Raw genomic sequence first — 19,539 nt, 5'->3', positions numbered from 1 at the left:
TAGAAGCTGTTGAATTCAATTGGGAGTATAAGCTGAGTCTCTCGCACTTTTTGTATGGTGCACAAGACTAACTTTTGCGAGAGTTGCTCCCTGTGAAGTGTGTTTTATTTTAAAGTTTGAACCATCTTACTCCATAAACTAGCTCCAAAACATCTACAGTTTCTAGTGATCCAGAAGAGCTTGGAGTGTTAAGTTAGTGTTGGAGCTAAACTCTGCTGGATGTTGGCCATCCATGAGCAGGGTTAGACATCAGTTCTTCTGTAATAAGATGCTATGAGCAGCTTACCTTCACACCATCCTTAGCTCCCTCCTGAAGATAAGGAATAATGGACTGGTTCCAGAGGTCAATAAACCAGGAGCGAAACTCTGCTAATGATACTGGGCAAGACAAGAAGAAGCAGGGACCTGCATAGACAGGAGCAAAAACTTAAGTTGTTGTAGGTTATTACCTAACCTTTGAAAGGTTGCTCTGATTATTTTTGCTAATATAAATGGTTAAATATATTTTTCTTTTTTTCTGAAGAGCACTATGTAAAACAGATATTCAGAACGTGTAAGGCTGTACCTATGAGGAAGTCAGAGGTGCTGTGTTTCTCCAGGAAGGTATGGAGATGGTACCAGAGTTTAGGCACCCAGTCCAGAACCCTCAGCACCTCAGCACTGTGAACTGTGCTTTCATCCTCCGCCTCTATCAACTTCCTGTGCAAGTAACGCACTAGGAAACCATTTGCAGGCTCCACGTTGTTGGAGAAGGTGACCATTCTTCAGGCAAATAGAAAATTACAAATGGTTAGCGTATTGATATGGAATTTCAACTTTTTATTTTCATTTTTTCAGATTTAATGTTGTCGTACCACAATCTAAAAACTTGAATGAAACAGTGCTAAAGAAATTAGGAACTTACCTGAAGCTGAGATGCAGTCCAAGATTGGATGACATCTTAACAGACTGATTGGTGGTTCCAATGACGTAAGGACTGAAACAAATAACCAATTTATAAAATATAATATCCAAGAAAAATACTTCCCAAGAAAACGTAATTTAGAAAAAATAAAATCCTGTCAAAGAGTGAATCTCACAAAGTTTGTCAAGAAATTCTTCCAGGTAATTTTTCTGTTAAATTATATTTAAAATTATATTTTGCAAAAATAAAATTATAATTTTTTGTATCATTAAGAATTAATGACATTGACGATTAAAGAAAATAAGAAAATCACAAAATATTTTCCACCACATTCTCATTACTGTAATGCAAAAATTATTTATTGTTTTTATTAAGTATTAATAAAGTTATGTTAGCATTTGTTATACTGCCTCTAATTTATGCAGGTTTTAATTTTAATATGATTTGTATTATGTACTGTTTCACATATAGAAATAGTCTTAATTGCCAAAAAAAAAAAACTTAATAGTAAAATTGCTTAATTTTCCCTACATATTATTCTACCTTTAAAAATATGATTATTATATTTTTTAAGAGATTCGACATACAACACAATATTGTGTTCTTAACATAGGAGTTCCCTCACCATTTGTGATATTTGCAGGTCAGTGCACTATTGACCAGGTCAGTGATGGAAGATGCGTCACTGATATCGTCCAAGATAATGACCAATGGAATGTCCTCAGTGCCACAATCTCGGTCAATCTGATTGGCCAGATTAGACAGGTACAGCTGGAGGTCCTGAGGGAGAGAAGACCAAAGTGAAGCTTTACAACTGCTGGTCACACCAAACCAGTCAGTGTTTCCTGGGAAGTGTGATTTCTAGGCTTCACCTTGCAGGTCTGTTGGTGCATGTTGAAGGTGGTGATAAGGCCAGGGCTGGGGTCACGGCCGCTCCTCTCCAGCAGGTACTCAGCCAGTCGGGTGGTCAGGTAGGTCTTCCCCGTGCCGCTGGGGCCCGACAGGACCAGCCGTCGGTGCTTCAGAAGCAGACTTATGTAGTGTTGCATCATGGGCTTGGGGACGAGCGTCTCAAACACCAGACTGTCCACACACTTCTCCAAAAAGCCTGCAATAGAGTGAGATTAGTTGAGCCAGAGGTCAGTGACAAGTGCCATGGGGAACTGCACTTTTTTCATACAGGAAGTCAGAGATTCTAACATTATAAAGCGAATGAAGCACAACATCTGTTCAGATGCCTGTGATTTTTTCCAGTTTGAACATAATTTCACTCTTAGTGAGGACACCTCAAAAATTAAAAAGTGTAAGTTTTTCACCTTTGAGGGCAACAGTGACAAATCCAGGACCCTTTTTTAAACAGTCACAGGGTGAACTTTCTGGGGCCTCGTCTCCAAGCACCCTCCTGCTCTGATCAATACTGTAACTGTGGATAGAGTCGACAGACAGTCCCATACTTGCACTGGGATCCACCTGCGAAATATAGTTCTGATGTACAAATACAAAGAACACATTTGATTAATTATTATAAAAAAATACATTAATTTAAATCTATCTATCTATCTATCTATCTATCTATCTATCTATCTATCTATCTATCTATCTATCTATCTATCTATCTATCTATCTATCTATCTATCATCATATAGGCAGGCCAATTAAATAATTACATTTAAAACAATTTACAATAAATATAAAAAACTTAAAAGTAAAAACTTAAAATCATGAGTCATTAGTGAGTCAAATCACCGACTTTTGATAATATGTCTGCTATTAAATATCATCAGCAATGAAGGTATTATTTGCATACTAATTTTTTTTTTCATATAACTTTTGCATACTACATTCTGATATTTTTTGCATTAATTGAAACATTTTTAGCTGTCTTTACACCACAGAATGAGATCTCACCCTGAAAGCTGTGGAGATGTCCGTGTCTAACATAGACCATTCGGTTTTCCCATGAATCCTCACAGAGCCGATATAGAAATCCTGCTGCCTCACCTGCTGATTGTACACCAGTTGCCTTATTTAGTGCATATGATCTAATGTTCACGTATGTAAAGCCATTTGCTATATGTTTTCACGTATTCACCTCTCTGGACACTTGCTGGTCAGCTATACGGACCACCACACGCGTAAAGACCTCATTCCTCTGAGATGAAAAGCTCAGTAACTCCATAGGAGCAATGTCTGCTTGACAGAAAAAAAACAACAGTGACATCTCTAGATCAGTAATGGGAAGCAATGCTTGGAGCTAACCCCTTTTTTATGTTTAAGTATGATATGGCATGACTGGAGGAACTCACCAGTGTTGGAGCACTCATTGAGGCTGAGGCTGAAGGACTTGGTGAGGCTCATGGCTGGTTTGGTTTGGTTGCAGTTCAGGAGGCTGGCCAGACCAGACGGTTGGGAGGTGGAAGTAGAAGGTGGGGTGCAAGGAAGGACAAGGGATGATGGAGCACTTCCTGTTTTCAGATGATCGTTCTCTGCCTTCAGATTATCCACCATACTCTACAATGAGAGATTGTGATGAAAGTTTTGTTTTCAATGTAATGTTTGACGTGCAAAGTCATGAACTGCAGTGAAGATATGCAAGGTTTCACAGGCAAGATATATCCATCATCTACTGTGAATAGTGTAGTGATGTATGCTTACACAGAAGTTACTTTCAAACCACTTAGCTTTGTTTGGGTCACTGCGACAAATTGACAACTTAAACCCATTGCAAAATCTGTGAAATCTATCACCCTTATGTGTAATTGCCAAGGGTGTAGATTCCAATGGAAAGGACTGGATTTTGCCCATGGAAATTAGCAGAGCAAAGGTGATACCAAAACATTACTAAAGCAGCCACTGACCTGCATGTTATTCATGGTCTCTTGTAGCTGCTCCAGCTGGTGTGCTGAGTTCAGCGCTTCTAGCCGAATGTCTGTCAGTTTCATCTCTTTCTCCCAAAGCTCAGACCGCAGCTCTGACACCATCTTCTCATCGCTATCGTTTTCTTCGTTGCTTTCAAGGATCCTGTTAGAATGCAATGTCATTTAAAAAGTGCTAAAACCTAAAAGCAGTCTAAAGGGTGTAACACTCTAATTGCTGCTGCATTTCAAAAGTGAAATTGCCCACTTTTGCCTAATTTTCGCTTGGTATTGTGATTGGGACATGAGGACTTTACTCACACGGAGGAAGTGGCTGATTGGCTGGATGGGAGGGAAGTGGGCGGGTTCTCTCCCTCTTCATGACCCAGTTTTGGTGAGTTGGGTGCAGAAGAATCTGGAGTGGCGATCTCTTCAATATCAGAGTACATGGAGCCACCTTTAGCGCCCTTCTTAATGCTGAACGCCTTGCCAAAAGAACTTCGTAACTACAGAGAAATCGAGAAAAAGGGAGAGAACTTAAAACACACGGAAGTAATTCACAAATATAAGAATAAATATTAGTTTATTCTGAATTTTTCACTCATTTCAAGCTGATTAACTTTCATTTTTGTTTAAAAATGTAAATGTGAAAGAAACCTTATTTGATCAAAAATACAGTAAAAAGTTATTTGTGGAATATTTCAGCATCATTACTCCAGGTTTCAGTGTCACATGATCCTTCAGAAGTCAATTTAATATGCTGAGTTGCTGCATTTTTTTTTTCAGGATTAATAGAAAAAAAAGCATTTTTGTAAACAAAAATCTTTTGTAAAATGATTAATGTCTTTACTGACACTATTACCGAATAAAAGCATTAATTCATTTATATATATATTTATGTGGAAATGTTATCAGCTTCTTAATTATATTGTACGGAGATGTAAAATTTGAGGTGCAATCATTCCTATAAATGAGCTTATAGCCTTGAACCACAAAAAATAAAACACAGGTAAAATAACAAAGAGCTGTAACAAATTATTTCAACGTGCAAAGTGATGTGTCTCTACTATACATGCCAGAGTTAGTGTGAGTGTACAGCTGCAGCTTCATTCTTGTATGTGTGACAGTTAATAACTGCTTTTCTTTTTCTTCTGTCATAGCCACATGACACATTCACAGTGTTACCACATGTTTACAGTGTTAGTAAAATAGCATTCTAGAGGGAATTCACTAAGAATGAACGGAGCCTAGTGATAGAGCTGGTCACTTGCACCACTTTATAAGCTGCTGATATACCTGATGCGCTGAAGTAATTAATGCAGTTCAGGTCATGACACAATTGCAAAATCATGTGGGTCTCCATTTTTTCCATTCTTAGCAGCTGGTGCTAACTAGAGGTTGACCAATACAGATTTTGCATGGCTGATAGAGTATATCTTGTAAAGCAGGGTGGCTGATGTCCGATATAGGCCAATATTATATTGTGGTGCTGGTGCAGTGGATAAGACACATGCCTTTGGTGTGAGAGACCTGGGTTCGAATGACACTTAACTCCTAGTTGCTCCAGAGGCGTGTGACCTCTGACATATATAGCAATTGTAAGTCACTTTAGATAAAAGCGTCAGCTAAATGAATAATGTAATAAAATATTGCATGCATAACCAATTTTTGCAAAGAAATTTAGATTTGTTGTAAAATATATTTATTAAAATTAGAGATGAATCATTTAGAAAATATATAAAAATCTGTAAAATTAACAAATTTAGATTTTAAATAGCATCTTAAAGGGTTAGTTCACCCAAAAATTTAAATTCTGTCATTAATTACTCGCCCTCATGTCGTTCCAAACCTGTAAGACCTTCATTCATCTTCTGAACACAAATTAAGATATTTTTGATGAAATCCGAGAGCTCTCTGACCCTCCATAGGCAGCAAAGGTACTACCATGATCAAGGTCCAGAAATGTATTAAGAACATCATTAAAATAATCCATGTTACAACCGTAATTTTAGGAAATTACGAGATAACTTTTTTTGTATGCAAAGAAAACACAAACAATGACTACATTTCAAATATAAATATAAAAAATATCTTAATTTGTGTTCTGAAGATGAACAAAGGTCTTACAGGTTTGGAAGGACATGAGGGCGAGTAATTAATGACAGAATTTACATTTTTGGGTGAACTATCCCTTTAATGTTAGAATAGTATTTTTCACAGATAGGGAAGTGAAAAAGTAAACACTGTGAATAACTACATCCAGTAAGTCTGTGTGAACTGGGAATCATATATTCTCATTTCACATACTGTAGGCTACACGGTGAATATAATATTAATATAACATGAATCTGATGTAGAAGCAAAATGGATATAGCACTGGATATAAATCATAAGACATGTTTGATTGACGACACTAAGCTAATAAAGATGGAGAAGGACAACTTCTGTCTCTGCACTCACTTGGATTTCAGTGCTGTCAAAATAAAAGTCCTGCTTTCAACACTCATTGACCAAAAGGAAAACAAAAACATGATGGCTGATACCGGTAGTTAAAAATGACAAATTTCGGCATTTGCGATTTATCGGTTGACCACTTGTGCTATCTGCTCATTGAATTCACCTCTTAACATTTATAACATACAGTATTTTACACATATGAAAGTGTAAGCGGCAGTGACTGTCAGAGAAGCTGCACCGATGATAACCTTTATAGAGCAGTTAGAAACAACAGATGAGGAACATTCCCTCAGAGAGACATAAACTTACCTCACAGACCTTGGAGATTTACAAAAGAAGAAGAATACGTGAGAACGTTTGTTATGCGCTATAGCAGATAATAAGTCACTATAATTCCATCTTATTCTCTTTTTTCCGCTTACCCAGCTCTTTTTCTTCTTCTTCTTGGCGTCGTCTTTCAAGCTGCCCACACTGGAGTGACTGGTAATACTGTTCAGACTAGAGATGCTCTCGGATGAGTTCTGCCTCCTCATCCGCAACTCTGAGAGAAGACATAAAGGATGCTTGTTTGCTAACATTCATTGTATATTGAGCTAAAACTCAATTTGAGGTGCACAGTTGCTGTCTTTACCTTTGGGGGCAACATCTGGGTTATTGAGTGCGACTTGGATGACGGCTTGCGCCTCCATGTTCTTGGTCTTTAGGCTCTCGATTGTTTCTCTAAGGTCCAGTAATTCACTGTCCTATAGAGAAAAAAACACAGATGTGTTTAGTCTGTGCTCATCCATTTAAAGCATAAACACTCAAACCACATTCCCCAAAGCGCTGCTACTGACGGTTTTCCAAACAAATGTAGGTTAACTTCTGATTTACTGCCTGCACTTGACCAGTGACATTTACGGCAGACAAAGCCACAGGGACGTCTACAAAAGCTCCTCCAGCTGTGCATCACCGGTACATCAACATGATGTGCTTTCTCTGAATCACTGAAATGATCTGTAGGGTCACAGCCACTCAAACGAATGCATGAATCTGGGTGGCTGCCTCTCAGCATGAGCTCTCTAGACCGGCTGCTTCTTTCACAGAGGGCAATGTGGCATGAAAGTCACTTCTAAACCCTCAATTTAGCCAAAGGCAAATCATGAACTCAAAATTTTGGAGCATTGCACAGATAAACACAGTGTCCTCTTGACAGTAAATTAAAGCCAGCAACCCCCAACATTCATTCAGTCATAACTTGACCCAGATTTGCTCTTTGGCTCTCTGTGACTCTGTGAGGTTACATGTATTGATCTAAATATGGGCAGTAAAAGGACAGTTTTACTGGTCCAATAATATAAAGAAATTAGACAAATTTAAAAACATGGTACTACACTGAAAAGAAAAATGGTAAAGAATTCACTTTGAAACTATTTTGACTCAGAAATGACTAAAATATTTGAATATCATGCCTTCTGCACAGCGCTGACGGAGAGGGTCTGGAGTCGAGAGGTCATGAGGGCCAGACTCTGCTCAAATGCTGCCACCAGGTTGGCCTATAGATAAAAAAATAAAAATCATATTACATATGATCATCATATAAGTAATATTAAATAAAGAATGAATGTTAAAAAAAATAATAATACATACAATTCAAAAGATTAGTTTACGTTTCTAAAATAAATCTCTTTTGCTGCATTTATTTGATAAAAGTTAAACTGATATTGTGAAATATGATTACAATTCAAAATAACTGCCTTATATTTAAATATAATTAATTCCTGTGATGCAAAGATCATTCCTCCAGTCTTCAGTGTCACATGATCCTCCAGAAATCAGTATAATATGCCGATTTGCTGCTCAAGAAACATTTCTGATTATTGTCAGTGCTGAAAAAAGTATTTTTGTGGAAACTTATTTTTTCAGGATTCTTTCATGAATAGAATAACTGAATATTGTACTATACATACACAATAGTTTGTGCGTTGATAAGTGACAGTGTACACTTACATTAGCAGACAGCTGTGAGGTCAGATTGGCCACCTTCTCCTGGGAAGACTCCAGCTCCCTCCTCAGCTTACGGATTTGCTGTGAAGAACCGCACAAGTTATTAACCAACATATAATTCCATGCATACACCTGAATTAAATTTAAAGCAATAGTTCTCCCAAAAATGAGAATGCTGTCATCATTACGCTTCCTCATGTTGTTCCAGACCTGAATGACTGAAGGTCTATCAAGCTCCAAAAATGACAAAAGAACAAAGTAAAAATATCATGAAAGTACTCTGAAGTCCTCTGATAGCTTTATATATGAATTGGTCATTAATTGACTGACAATGTTCTCTAATGAAGCTCTCACATCTCATTTGTGCAGTTCTTATGGGCTACTTTTATTTTGGCATTTCTGAGCTTGCCATTGAATTCCACTGAATAAAAAAAGCAATAATAAAAAAATGAATAAAAATTCTGCTGATCGTCTGCTTTTGTGGAAAGAAAGCAAATCATACATGATTGTCGTTATGGGATATTCATAGACATCGCAGGAGTAAATGATGACAATTTCCATTTTTGGTGAACTATTCCTCTAATGATCACGTTATTTACTTTGACATAAACACATAATACATAGTTTTTCCTAATTGACAGTGTTACAGTCAGCTGCAGCTGCTGATGATATTTAGCACTCCCTACAGCAACTGTGTCTGTTTATATTATCTCTGTTTGGAACAGGCTGATAAACTCTATACATGCAGCTGAAGACAACAGAAAGACAAATGGTGAGTATATTCACACACAGACCATGAGGCACAGCAGACCAGAGCGACACACACAATGAGTGAAATCAGACTCAGGCTTGGAATGCAAAACTTCACCAACTCCACTTTTTGTCCATCTCTCTAAAAGAGTTTTCAAAGTAACTTGGCGAGACGCCTGCATTTTGCATCCAGAGATCAAGAAGACACATCACAAAACAGTGAAGGCCTTTTCCCATCAGCATATGAAACAACAGCACCACTGCATGCAATGTGCCACGTCTAAAAGATCATAATGCAGTCTAAAAGATCATATTTCCTCTTTTACGTCATCTTATATATATTTCATTTGAAAGGAGTATTATTAATTATTTTTTTATTTTTAAATTGATGGTATATTATTTTTTTAAATCAACAATAGATGTTATTTTGTTTGTTATTTTTATTAACATTAATTACAGATAATTTACTATACATACGGAGTATAGACATGAAAGTTTTATATAAATGACATTATACTTTATTTATAAATGCAATTCAATACATGTATATATGAATTTATATTTTCTTATTTGTTTGGATGCTGAAGATTTTTTATTTTTTATTTTGTTGTTTATTTCTATTAATACAAATTCTAGATATCAAAGTTTCATATAAAATGACTAATTTAGCAATTGCCATTTTAATCCAGCATTTACACATATATTCTTTTATTCTGAATCAAGATTCAAGATCAACAATTTTCGTAATTGTTTGGATGTTGAAAATATGTTTATTAGTTTTATTAAAATAAGTTTTATGTAAAATGACGAAAATGTGGCAGTTTATTGCAATTTACAATTTAATTCACCAATTAAATTTTTATTCTGAAGCAAGGTAATTTTCTTAATTGTTTATGCTCAATAAAATGCCTGGCCTTCATTTAGATATCAAAGTATTTTTCTTAAAAAAATATATTTTTAATTATATAATATTTCATTTTGATTCTATTTAAATTTTTTGGTGTTTGTTTTATCCCATCTGATGTGAATATGCCTTCACATTATAGTAAAGGAACACAGAACACGGTCGCAGTTATAAATACCAACATACTGTATGTGGCAAGTGTTTAGCTACTGATTTCCTTAAGCCCAGAGAGAGTCGACCATGACCGACAAAAACACAGCAGAGGAATCTCATAACAGTCTTCTGGACAGCTAATGGCAGTTAAAGGCTTTGAATCAATGTGTTAGTTCGTTAGCTCCTAACATTAGCTGACTTCAGCTGTTATGATCTCTGAGAACATGTATGACAAAAACAGCTTATTAATATGACTGAGGGAAAATCAGAGAGGGAAAATCAGAGAGAGAGACAGACACTCACCTCGCCCTGTATTCTCTCCTCCGCCTGAGAGAAGCACGGAAGAAAAGAACGACAGATAGACAGTATAAGATACTAAATAAATGGAAGTTTATAGTAAAAAAATAGGAATACAAATGAAAAAGGTCTAAAACAGGGCTGCACGGTTTGGCAGATTTTTTTTAAACAATATTGTGCTTATATATATAGTTACATTAGACTTGATTTAAAAATAGACCAGATTTTAATTTAATTAATTGTGCAGCCCTAAATAGTAATGACATTAAATGCATTTTTAATAAAGCATTGTTAAATTGTTTCACTATTTATATGCCATGTGGGTTAAACAGCTGTGAATGATAAAAGTAGCTTTACTTATGAGTGAATCAGTGGATGAAATACATATTTGACAAATTTTTTTTTTTTTTGTCGTAATGCTCTGGCTTTTTAATTTGTTTATACTGTGGTGTGGACCTACAAAAACAGGTCTGTCCAAGCTATAGCTCACATCAGCACCCAGTCATGTGCAGCAGTTCAAGTAACAGCTCCATTTTTAGTAAGGAAAGCAGAGAAAGCTTCTCTAGTCTCCCTGCTGTGAGGCTCCAGTAAATCAGCAGTTCTAGCCGAGCGGCAGGCTGCACTCGTGACAGTCTAGTGCCGAAACACACGTGTGTGGAGCTCTGGAGGGAAGAATAGTGCTGGGATACTTACTGAGGAGTAGCTGGAGGAGGCATTGGACACCAGTGAGAGCACTGAGCCATGAACTGCAGGTGGAAAGAGAGACACACAGAGAGAAAAACACATAAGAGTGAGCTATTATAAGTGAGAGCTATTCATATAGTTTACATAGCTATGTTTTAGCAGAAAATTACAGTCATTTTGATTCAAGGCTTAAAGGGTTATTCCAACCCAAAATGAAAATTGTGTCATTATTAACTTACCCACATGTCGTTCCTAACCTGTAAAAGCTTAGTTAATTTTCGTAACACAATTTAAGATATTTTGGATGAAAACCGAGAGGCTTGTAAAATATCACTGTCACGATCCAGAAAAGTATGAAAAGCATCATCAGAATAGTCCATCTGCCATCAGTGGTTTAACCGTAACGTTATGATCGACGACAATACTTTTTGTACATGAATAAACTGAAAACAGAAGAGACAAATTGTCGAATAAAGTCCTTATTTTTGTTTAATTTGCATACAAAAAGTCACTTCATAATGTTACGGTTTAATCACTGATGGCAGATGGACTATTCTGACAATGCTTTCCATACTTTTCTGGATCTTGACACTGTTATATACTTGGCAGTCAATGGGACAGTCACAAGCCTCCCAGTTTTCATCCAAAATCTTAAATTGTGTCACGAAGACGAACAAAGCTTATACGGGTTTGGAACAACATGGGGGTAAGTGATTAATGACAAAATCTTCATTTTGGGGTGGAGTATCCCTTTAAGGCAACAATGGTAATATATTTATCCCTTGTGGGATTCGAACTTGCAACCTTCATCAGTCCAGAAATTTCACCTGTGCTCCCCCTGTAGACTGTACCATATAAACCCAGAGTCTCACCATCATCGCCGGCGTCTCTGTCTCTGAAGGAGCCGGATCGGATCATGCTCTTGGGCCGCTCGGCGAGCGATAAGGTGCTGCCCAGCGGAGAGGCCTGATACAGCTCAAAACTGGCCTCGTGAGCGGGGATGCTGTTGGATCGTGTCATTCTTGGCGTTCCTGTGGTGGAGCTGGGTGCTACTGCACATAACAGACAGCAGAGGGAGCCAGAGGTTATGTATGAGATAAAACAGATAAAGGTGCCCAGCATACTGCCTGACACAGACAAAGACAAATGCTAGAAATGCAAATTTAAATATAAAATAAACATACAACATTTATATATATATATATATATAACAAATATAACCATTAATTCTGCTTTACAGCGATCAAACCCACTGAAATTAATAATCAATTATCCATCTTGAGAATGTTCCTGAAATGCTCAGTCATCAGAGTTGAGTTCGGTCACTTACTGATGCTCGTCAGTGGTGTTTTTCCTGTCAGTCTGGGTGAAGGGAACTGCGGCGGGCTGTTGGTCTCAGTCAGGCTCACTATAGTGTGCGAGTGACGTCTCTCTTTACTCTCCTCCTCAGACTGTGAGGACATGTGCTGACTGATGGGACATGAGGGTGTGTGACATTAGTTCATGGACAGATCAAACCATTTTCCCCATCAAGAGTACCAGTATCATGAAGCAGTGGAGGTGAAGTGAAATGAGAAGTACCTTAAGCCTTTCTTTGGGAGAGTATTTCTATCCCTTTGTGAGCTGAAAGAAAAAAAAGAGAGAGAATGAGAAACGAGAAAGTGAAAAATAGAGCATTATTCAAATCACAAGACACTTATGCATGGAAATGAAGAGATCAGACTCCAAAAAGATATCACAGTAATTTGTAAAGCAAAATGAGCAATTAGTAGGTCAGTCAGAGGGATTATTAGCAGAGATATAATCACAGTGTTAACATAATAGGCAATTGTTCTGCTTTGATTTTCAGGTGGATGTGAAGCGAGTGCAAATGTGCTGTAAAAACATCAAGAAGCTAAATATTAAACTTTGGCATAGAGTTACATTTAAAAGTGTAGTATCATGTAATATTGATAGCTAGCGGCAGAAATGGGTACTGAATGCTAGATTTAAAACATTGGAGAGAGTTGTTTCTCCCCAGACTCGACGCTCAAACAGGTTGCCAGATTGAGGACATGCAACAGGAACAAACGCAAATGACAATAATATGCCTCTGGTCATAGAGCTTTAGATGGGTGCCGAAACTTTTTAATTCAGGTAGAATCTGCAGACTCTGAACCATAGGTTTGCTGGCTTCCATGGCTGCAATACGCTGCGTTTTCAACCAACTGGTTGACACCAATGGTGACACCAAACATCCAATTGGGTAAAACTGGCAGTGGGCGGAGTCACATAGACCAAAACAAAAGTGGGTTGAGTGGGTTTGCCAACTGCCATTAAAAGGCAATGAAGATGCTCAAATGTGCATGTGACACACAAAAAACATTAAGGTCAGTATCTGCAGGGTCAGTCATGTATCTGCCGTCAGATTATCTGAGATACCGTTGTTATAACGCATTGCTATAGGTTGCTTCTTGATTTGGTCTTGACTGGCATTCTGACTGCACAAGCTTCTTGTTTTCTAACCTTATCTCCACTTTATGTTGCAATTATTCTGCTTATTGTACTTATAAATTACAAGATGTTTATAGTGATTTTATTGAGGAGTACATCATCAGACTCTTATGGCCACTAGACACAATTCTGTGCTACAGATATAGCCAAGTTTTCATTAATAATTCCCCAGCGAAGAAACGAATAAAGAGAGCTATAGATCAGAGCTGTGATGGAGGGAGATGAGCTGCTGGAATACCTCCTTGCTCCTGACCCTCATTTGCCTTCAGCTCTGCACCGCGGCCCAGTTCAAATATGAGCTAGATTAAGGCTGTGAGCCGTTGTCCAGTTTTAATAAGACTAAGCAAGCGTTAACTAAATTTGGTGGTGGTTTTTATAAAGGAAACCACATGAAAACAGAGAGGTCATTTGTGGCCGAGAGCTGCACGATCCTAGAGGTGAAAATAACCTTGGTATAACAGAAAGAGTGAGCAGCTTTTAGATCTTTCCACTGGCACACCCAGTGATGAGCTGCTGCTCTGAACACACCACAGAATGTGTTCGTTTTGGTCATTTACGTGGGAGGCCTGCTGTTTTAGGCCAGAGACAGGAAAGGACCTCAGTTACTGAAGAAATTCATAAAAGACATCATTTACTAATTGTTTCATAACATAACATAACATAACATGTTCATCCATATATATAATTTGATGATGTCATCTTGTTAGTTTCTAACGTTTTAGGGAATAAATATAACAAGATTAGATAACTTACAATATAACTAATGATTAGAAACAAGCCATATGAGGTCTATTATGAATTTAACAATTTAAAAAACATATATTGTATTGTATTGTATATTGTATTAGAACGTTTAAGCAAATGTTTGCAGTGTTTAGGAGTAGACTAGCATAGCTGAAGTGAGCACAGGCCTCACCTGTCTGTCGTGAGCGTGAGCGAGGCTCTGCTTCCTGTCGACCAGCCACCATCTGTCCCTCTGTCCTCATGTCTGGGCCTGGGCTCCGTCATGCTGCCCCCTGCTGGAGACACGCTCATCTGCAGAGACAAGGACTCCATGCTACGGTGCAGGCCAGAGAGGCGGGGGAAGAGCGAGGGAGAGCCGCCAGCGCTGCCCCCTCGGCCCACCGTGGCGCTGGAGAAACACTCAGAGGAGTTGACGTTGAGGATGGGAGCCGGACTGGGCGTCAGACAGCTTGTGCTGCTAATTCCTGATAGTTCTTGTAATTTGGAGAAGGGTGGCACTTTGGGAGGAAGCTGGTCCTCCACGTCGACTATCCCACAGTCCAGGCTGTTGGAGTTGGCCTTGTCCAGGTGAGCCGGTTTGGGCAGAGATCTGGCACTGGAGGGCCTGTGAATGCCATGATACACAGATGAGCTCACATCCAGACGCACAAATAACTCACATGATAGAAATGCCAATGACGAAAATAAAAACATGAAAAATATGAAGATATATGGCATATTTAAAAAAATAAATAAATAAAAATAAAATTATAAAAAATTTAAGTACAGATAATACCACCTTTCAACTTTTGATTGTAATAAATGTTTTAAAGAGTGCTCAAAACTTTTTTTTTTTTGCTTGTTTGTTTGCCAAGTGTGAAAATCCAGAAAAAGTTTTATTTTTTTAATTTATTTTTTATCCTATGCTTGTTATATAATTAGTTTTATGGTTACATTATATTGGTTATGTCAGTAATATATATGGTTATCATGGAAAATGTCTCTACCATGGCAACATATTTACAATTTGAATAATTAATTAATAGAAAAATAAATTAATAAGTATGATCTCAAAATTTTAGAATATTGAAATTATTATTACCCGTACTATTTCAGTATTATTTAAATATTTTCAGTTTTTTATTTTAATTTCATTTTAGTTCAGATTCTAGTAATCTTATGTGCTTTTGTCGTGTTTTATCTCAATAAAATTAATGCAGCTTTATTTCAATAAAAATATTTTTAGAAAATAGTAAAAAAATAAATATTTTGGAAAAAATGTGTTTCTTTCATATATATATATATATATATATACACATATATACATACAGTATGTGTGTGTGTGTGTGTGTGTGTGTGTGTGTGTGTGTGTGTGTGTGTGTGTGTGTGGATTTTTGAAATTCTTTAATGAAAGTTTTTCATGTTCACACGGTGATGTTCTTTCAGAAAGGACAGAAAAAATGCACTTCTTCAGTTTCATCTATGTTCAAACACTTTTTTAGTTTCCTGGAGTAAAGTTTGTATCATGGTTTTAAATTGTGGTATAGTGTGTGGATCTTTGAAGTTCTGTGACATTTTGCACATTTTGGAGAAAAAGCTGGTGAACTGGACTTGCTAACACAAGAAGTTAAACTGACTGCTAGCTAACTTGTGATGAAACTGAAGAAGTGCATTTGTCTGTCCTTTGTGAAAGAACAACACCGTGCGTACATGAAAAACCACAGCCAATCAGAGCAGATGTGAGGTTTAATGAACAGCTCTGTGTAGAAGGTTCGTCTCACCTCTGAGAGCTGGGAGAGGGCAGCTCTGAATATTTGCCCAGGCTGGATGGCTGCCGAAGCCCTAGTAATTTGGAAGGAGGCTCCAGCGCGCTCTGTGTTGGTGTCAATGTGCCGTTCTTTAGCGGCCCGCCTCCACCACACTCAGAATCAGACACCACTGCTTTGGCTTTGGCCTTCTCCTTCTCCTTCTCCCGGTCCGTCTGGTTGACTGGAGCACACCCTCCTGTACTGGCCCGATGGGAGCTCTTTACACTGCCTGGTTCCTTCAGTCTGGACGGGGCGGGCACTGTTTTTAGGCCCTGCAGACCAGCGTCCATGTTGCTGCTGACGGGACGAGCGCCCGGCCGTCCTCCCGTCAGACTCAAAGTGCTGGACTTGGCGGGTCTCGGGAGACTACGATACTGGATGTTGTTGCGTGCATTCGGAGCCATGAAACCTTGATCACAGTTCGACACATCAAGACTGGTCTTGCGTCCTCCCCCTACCCCACTGGCAGAGGGTTTCACTGGGATACCAGAGGTTTTAGGAGTTTTGTTGACAATGGCCGAGTTTTCGGAGACGGTGTTTCCACTAGTTGTTAGCACAGTGGCGGTGCCGGTAGTTGGAACGGTTTTCTTGTAACCGAAGGAATTAACCGTGCCGGCGGAGGGACGGACGAGACCGGAGGGAGGTTTTCTGTGCTCGCCACGATCTTTCCCTGCATCCGAACTAGAGCGCTGTAAGCCTGATGATTTCACTGCCATTTTGGCTTTATCCACAACTCGCTGATCGTTCTTTGGAACTGCAGGCACAACAATAAACACAATCAGACTCCAGCAACCAGTGGTGGACAGCAATGAAGTATTTTTATTATTTGACTTTTTCTTGAATACATTATAAGCCAATACATTTCTTAAAAACATGTCGTTCCTCGTTATTTTGAACTGGAGAAATCCCAACTTGCTCAAAGATGTGATAATGGTGTCCGATTCATGAACGAGCTGATTCTTTTCAATGAACCTGTCAGTTCACACACTGCTCTACATCTCTTCTCAAGTTAACAACTCACTAATTAACTAATGCCGACTCACTAATTAACTAATGCCGAATTTTTAGGATTTAGTATTGTGAATGAAAATCATATTTAGTTCATGACTGTCAATGGTTTGTGAACTAAATTTACTGTAAAAGGGTGAGCTTTTTAAACCCACTCTATGAAATGCTATAATTCTCAACAGGGAAGGTTTTAGGTAAAACCAAAAATAAAATAAAAATTACATTAAAAAAATAATAAATTGAAAAAGAGTACTTAATACAACCCGAATTCCGGAAAAGTTGGGACGTTTTTTAAATTTTAATAAAATGAAAACTAAAGGAATTTCAAATCACATGAGCCAATATTTTATTCACAATAGAACATAGATAACGTAGCAGATGTTTAAACTGAGAAATTTTACACTTTTATCCACTTAATTAGCTCATTTAAAATTTAATGCCTGCTACAGGTCTCAAAAAAGTTGGCACGGGGGCAACAAATGGCTAAAAAAGCAAGCAGTTTTGAAAAGATTCAGCTGGGAGAACATCTAGTTAATTGATATCAGGTCTGTAACATGATTAGCTATAAAAGCTTTGTCTTAGAGAAGCAGAGTCTCTCAGAAGTAAAGATGGGCAGAGGCTCTCCAATCTGTGAAAGACTGCGTAAAAAAATTGTGGAAACCTTTAAAAACAATGTTCCTCAACGTCAAATTGCAAAGGCTTTGCAAATCTCATCATCTACAGTGCATAACATCATCAAAAGATTCAGAGAAACTGGAGAAATCTCTGTGCGTAAGGGACAAGGCCGGAGACCTTTATTGGATGCCCGTGGTCTTCGGGCTCTCAGACGACACTGCATCACTCATCGGCATTATTGTGTCAATGACATTACTAAATGGGCCCAGGAATACTTCAGAAACCACTGTCGGTAAACACAATCCGCCGTGCCATCAGCAGATGCCAACTAAAGCTCTATCATGCAAAAAGGAAGCCATATGTGAACATGGTCCAGAAGCGCCATCATGTCCTGTGGGCCAAGGCTCATTTAAAATGGACTATTTCAAAGTGGAATAGTGTTTTATGGTCAGACGAGTCCAAATTTGACATTCTTGTTGGAAATCACGGACGCCGTGTCCTCCGGGCTAAAGAGGAGGGAGACCTTCCAGCATGTTATCAGCGTTCAGTTCAAAAGCCAGCATCTCTGATGGTATGGGGGTGCATAAGTGCATACGGTATGGGCAGCTTGCATGTTTTGGAAGGCTCTGTGAATGCTGAAAGGTATATAAAGGTTTTAGAGCAACATATGCTTCCCTCCAAACAACGTCTATTTCAGGGAAGGCCTTGTTTATTTCAGCAGGACAATGCAAAACCACATACTGCAGCTATAACAACAGCATGGCTTCGTCGTAGAAGAGTCCGGGTGCTAACCTGGCCTGCCTGCAGTCCAGATCTTTCACCTATAGAGAACATTTGGCGCATCATTAAACGAAAAATACGTCAAAGACGACCACGAACTCTTCAGCAGCTGGAAATCTATATAAGGCAAGAATGGGACCAAATTCCAACAGCAAAACTCCAGCAACTCATAGCCTCAATGCCCAGACGTCTTCAAACTGTTTTGAAAAGAAAAGGAGATGCTACACCATGGTAAACATGCCCCGTCCCAACTATTTTGAGACCTGTAGCAGAAATCAAAATTGAAATGAGCTCATTTTGTGCATAAAATTGTAAACTTTCTCAGTTTAAACATTTGCTATGTTATCTATGTTCTATTGTGGATAAAATATTGGCTCATGTGATTTGAAAGTCTTTTAGTTTTCATTTTATTAAAATTTAAAAAACGTCCCAACTTTTCCGGAATTCGGGTTGTACTTCTAATGGATTAATATTGTATTAAGGCACCTGTACTTTTACTCAAGAAATGTATTTGTGTGAAACAGTGATCAGCCACCAAAAACATCACATTAACCACTTAGAACAAACCCAGCCTTGAGATTTGCACCATTCACACTTCAGATAATTAATCTAGTTAATTAAAGGGATAGTTCACCCAAAAAAGAAAATGATGTCATTAATAACTCAACCTCATGTTGTTTCAAACCCGTAAGACGTCGTTTATTTTCGGAACACAGTTTAAGATATTTTAGATTTAGTCCGAGAGCTCTTAGTCCCTCCATTGAAGCTGTGTGTATGGTATACTGTACTATACCTTTCTGGACATGGACAGTATACCGTACACACAGCTTCAATGGAGGGACTGAGAGCTCTCGGACTAAATCTAAAATATCTTAAACTGTGTTCTGAAGATAAACGGAGGTTTTACGGGTTTGGAACGACATGAGGGTGAGTTATTAATGAAATAATTTTCATTTTTCGGTGAGATAACCCTTTAACACTTCAGATAATTAAAATAGTTTACTAAATAAATTGTATTTATTGTGCAAGGTTTCTTAGGAAAGACAGATTAATGCAACCTCTTACCACATCCAGCTTTAAGTGAGCTTTTACATTTCATTTAACACCACAATGTATAAGCAA

The 19,539-nt window shown here is 38.0% G+C and overlaps 1 protein-coding gene across 1 annotated transcript in view; it reads right to left on the bottom strand.

The window, feature by feature from the left end:
- The window catches only part of LOC132117926 (neuron navigator 1-like), a 140,601-nt gene that overhangs the window by 2,316 nt on the left and 118,746 nt on the right, over positions 1 to 19,539 (bottom strand). Inside the window, exons 9-30 of the mRNA XM_059527292.1 lie at positions 15,988 to 16,768; positions 14,400 to 14,831; positions 12,572 to 12,613; positions 12,321 to 12,460; positions 11,863 to 12,042; positions 11,000 to 11,052; positions 10,313 to 10,336; positions 8,206 to 8,283; positions 7,668 to 7,751; positions 6,848 to 6,959; positions 6,639 to 6,757; positions 4,081 to 4,265; positions 3,763 to 3,925; positions 3,211 to 3,415; positions 2,997 to 3,094; positions 2,813 to 2,908; positions 2,221 to 2,389; positions 1,777 to 2,012; positions 1,530 to 1,684; positions 905 to 976; positions 566 to 762; positions 287 to 405 (exon numbers count right to left, since the gene is read on the bottom strand). Coding sequence (XP_059383275.1) covers positions 287 to 405; positions 566 to 762; positions 905 to 976; positions 1,530 to 1,684; positions 1,777 to 2,012; positions 2,221 to 2,389; positions 2,813 to 2,908; positions 2,997 to 3,094; positions 3,211 to 3,415; positions 3,763 to 3,925; positions 4,081 to 4,265; positions 6,639 to 6,757; positions 6,848 to 6,959; positions 7,668 to 7,751; positions 8,206 to 8,283; positions 10,313 to 10,336; positions 11,000 to 11,052; positions 11,863 to 12,042; positions 12,321 to 12,460; positions 12,572 to 12,613; positions 14,400 to 14,831; positions 15,988 to 16,768 — 3,740 coding nt within the window. The remainder of the gene's footprint in view (positions 1 to 286; positions 406 to 565; positions 763 to 904; positions 977 to 1,529; positions 1,685 to 1,776; positions 2,013 to 2,220; positions 2,390 to 2,812; positions 2,909 to 2,996; positions 3,095 to 3,210; positions 3,416 to 3,762; positions 3,926 to 4,080; positions 4,266 to 6,638; positions 6,758 to 6,847; positions 6,960 to 7,667; positions 7,752 to 8,205; positions 8,284 to 10,312; positions 10,337 to 10,999; positions 11,053 to 11,862; positions 12,043 to 12,320; positions 12,461 to 12,571; positions 12,614 to 14,399; positions 14,832 to 15,987; positions 16,769 to 19,539) is intronic.

The sequence above is a fragment of the Carassius carassius genome, chromosome 37 (assembly GCF_963082965.1).
Source record: "Carassius carassius chromosome 37, fCarCar2.1, whole genome shotgun sequence".
NCBI lineage: Eukaryota > Metazoa > Chordata > Actinopteri > Cypriniformes > Cyprinidae > Carassius > Carassius carassius.
Note: the sequence above shows the minus strand (reverse complement) of the source record. Positions and strands in the feature narration are given on the sequence as shown.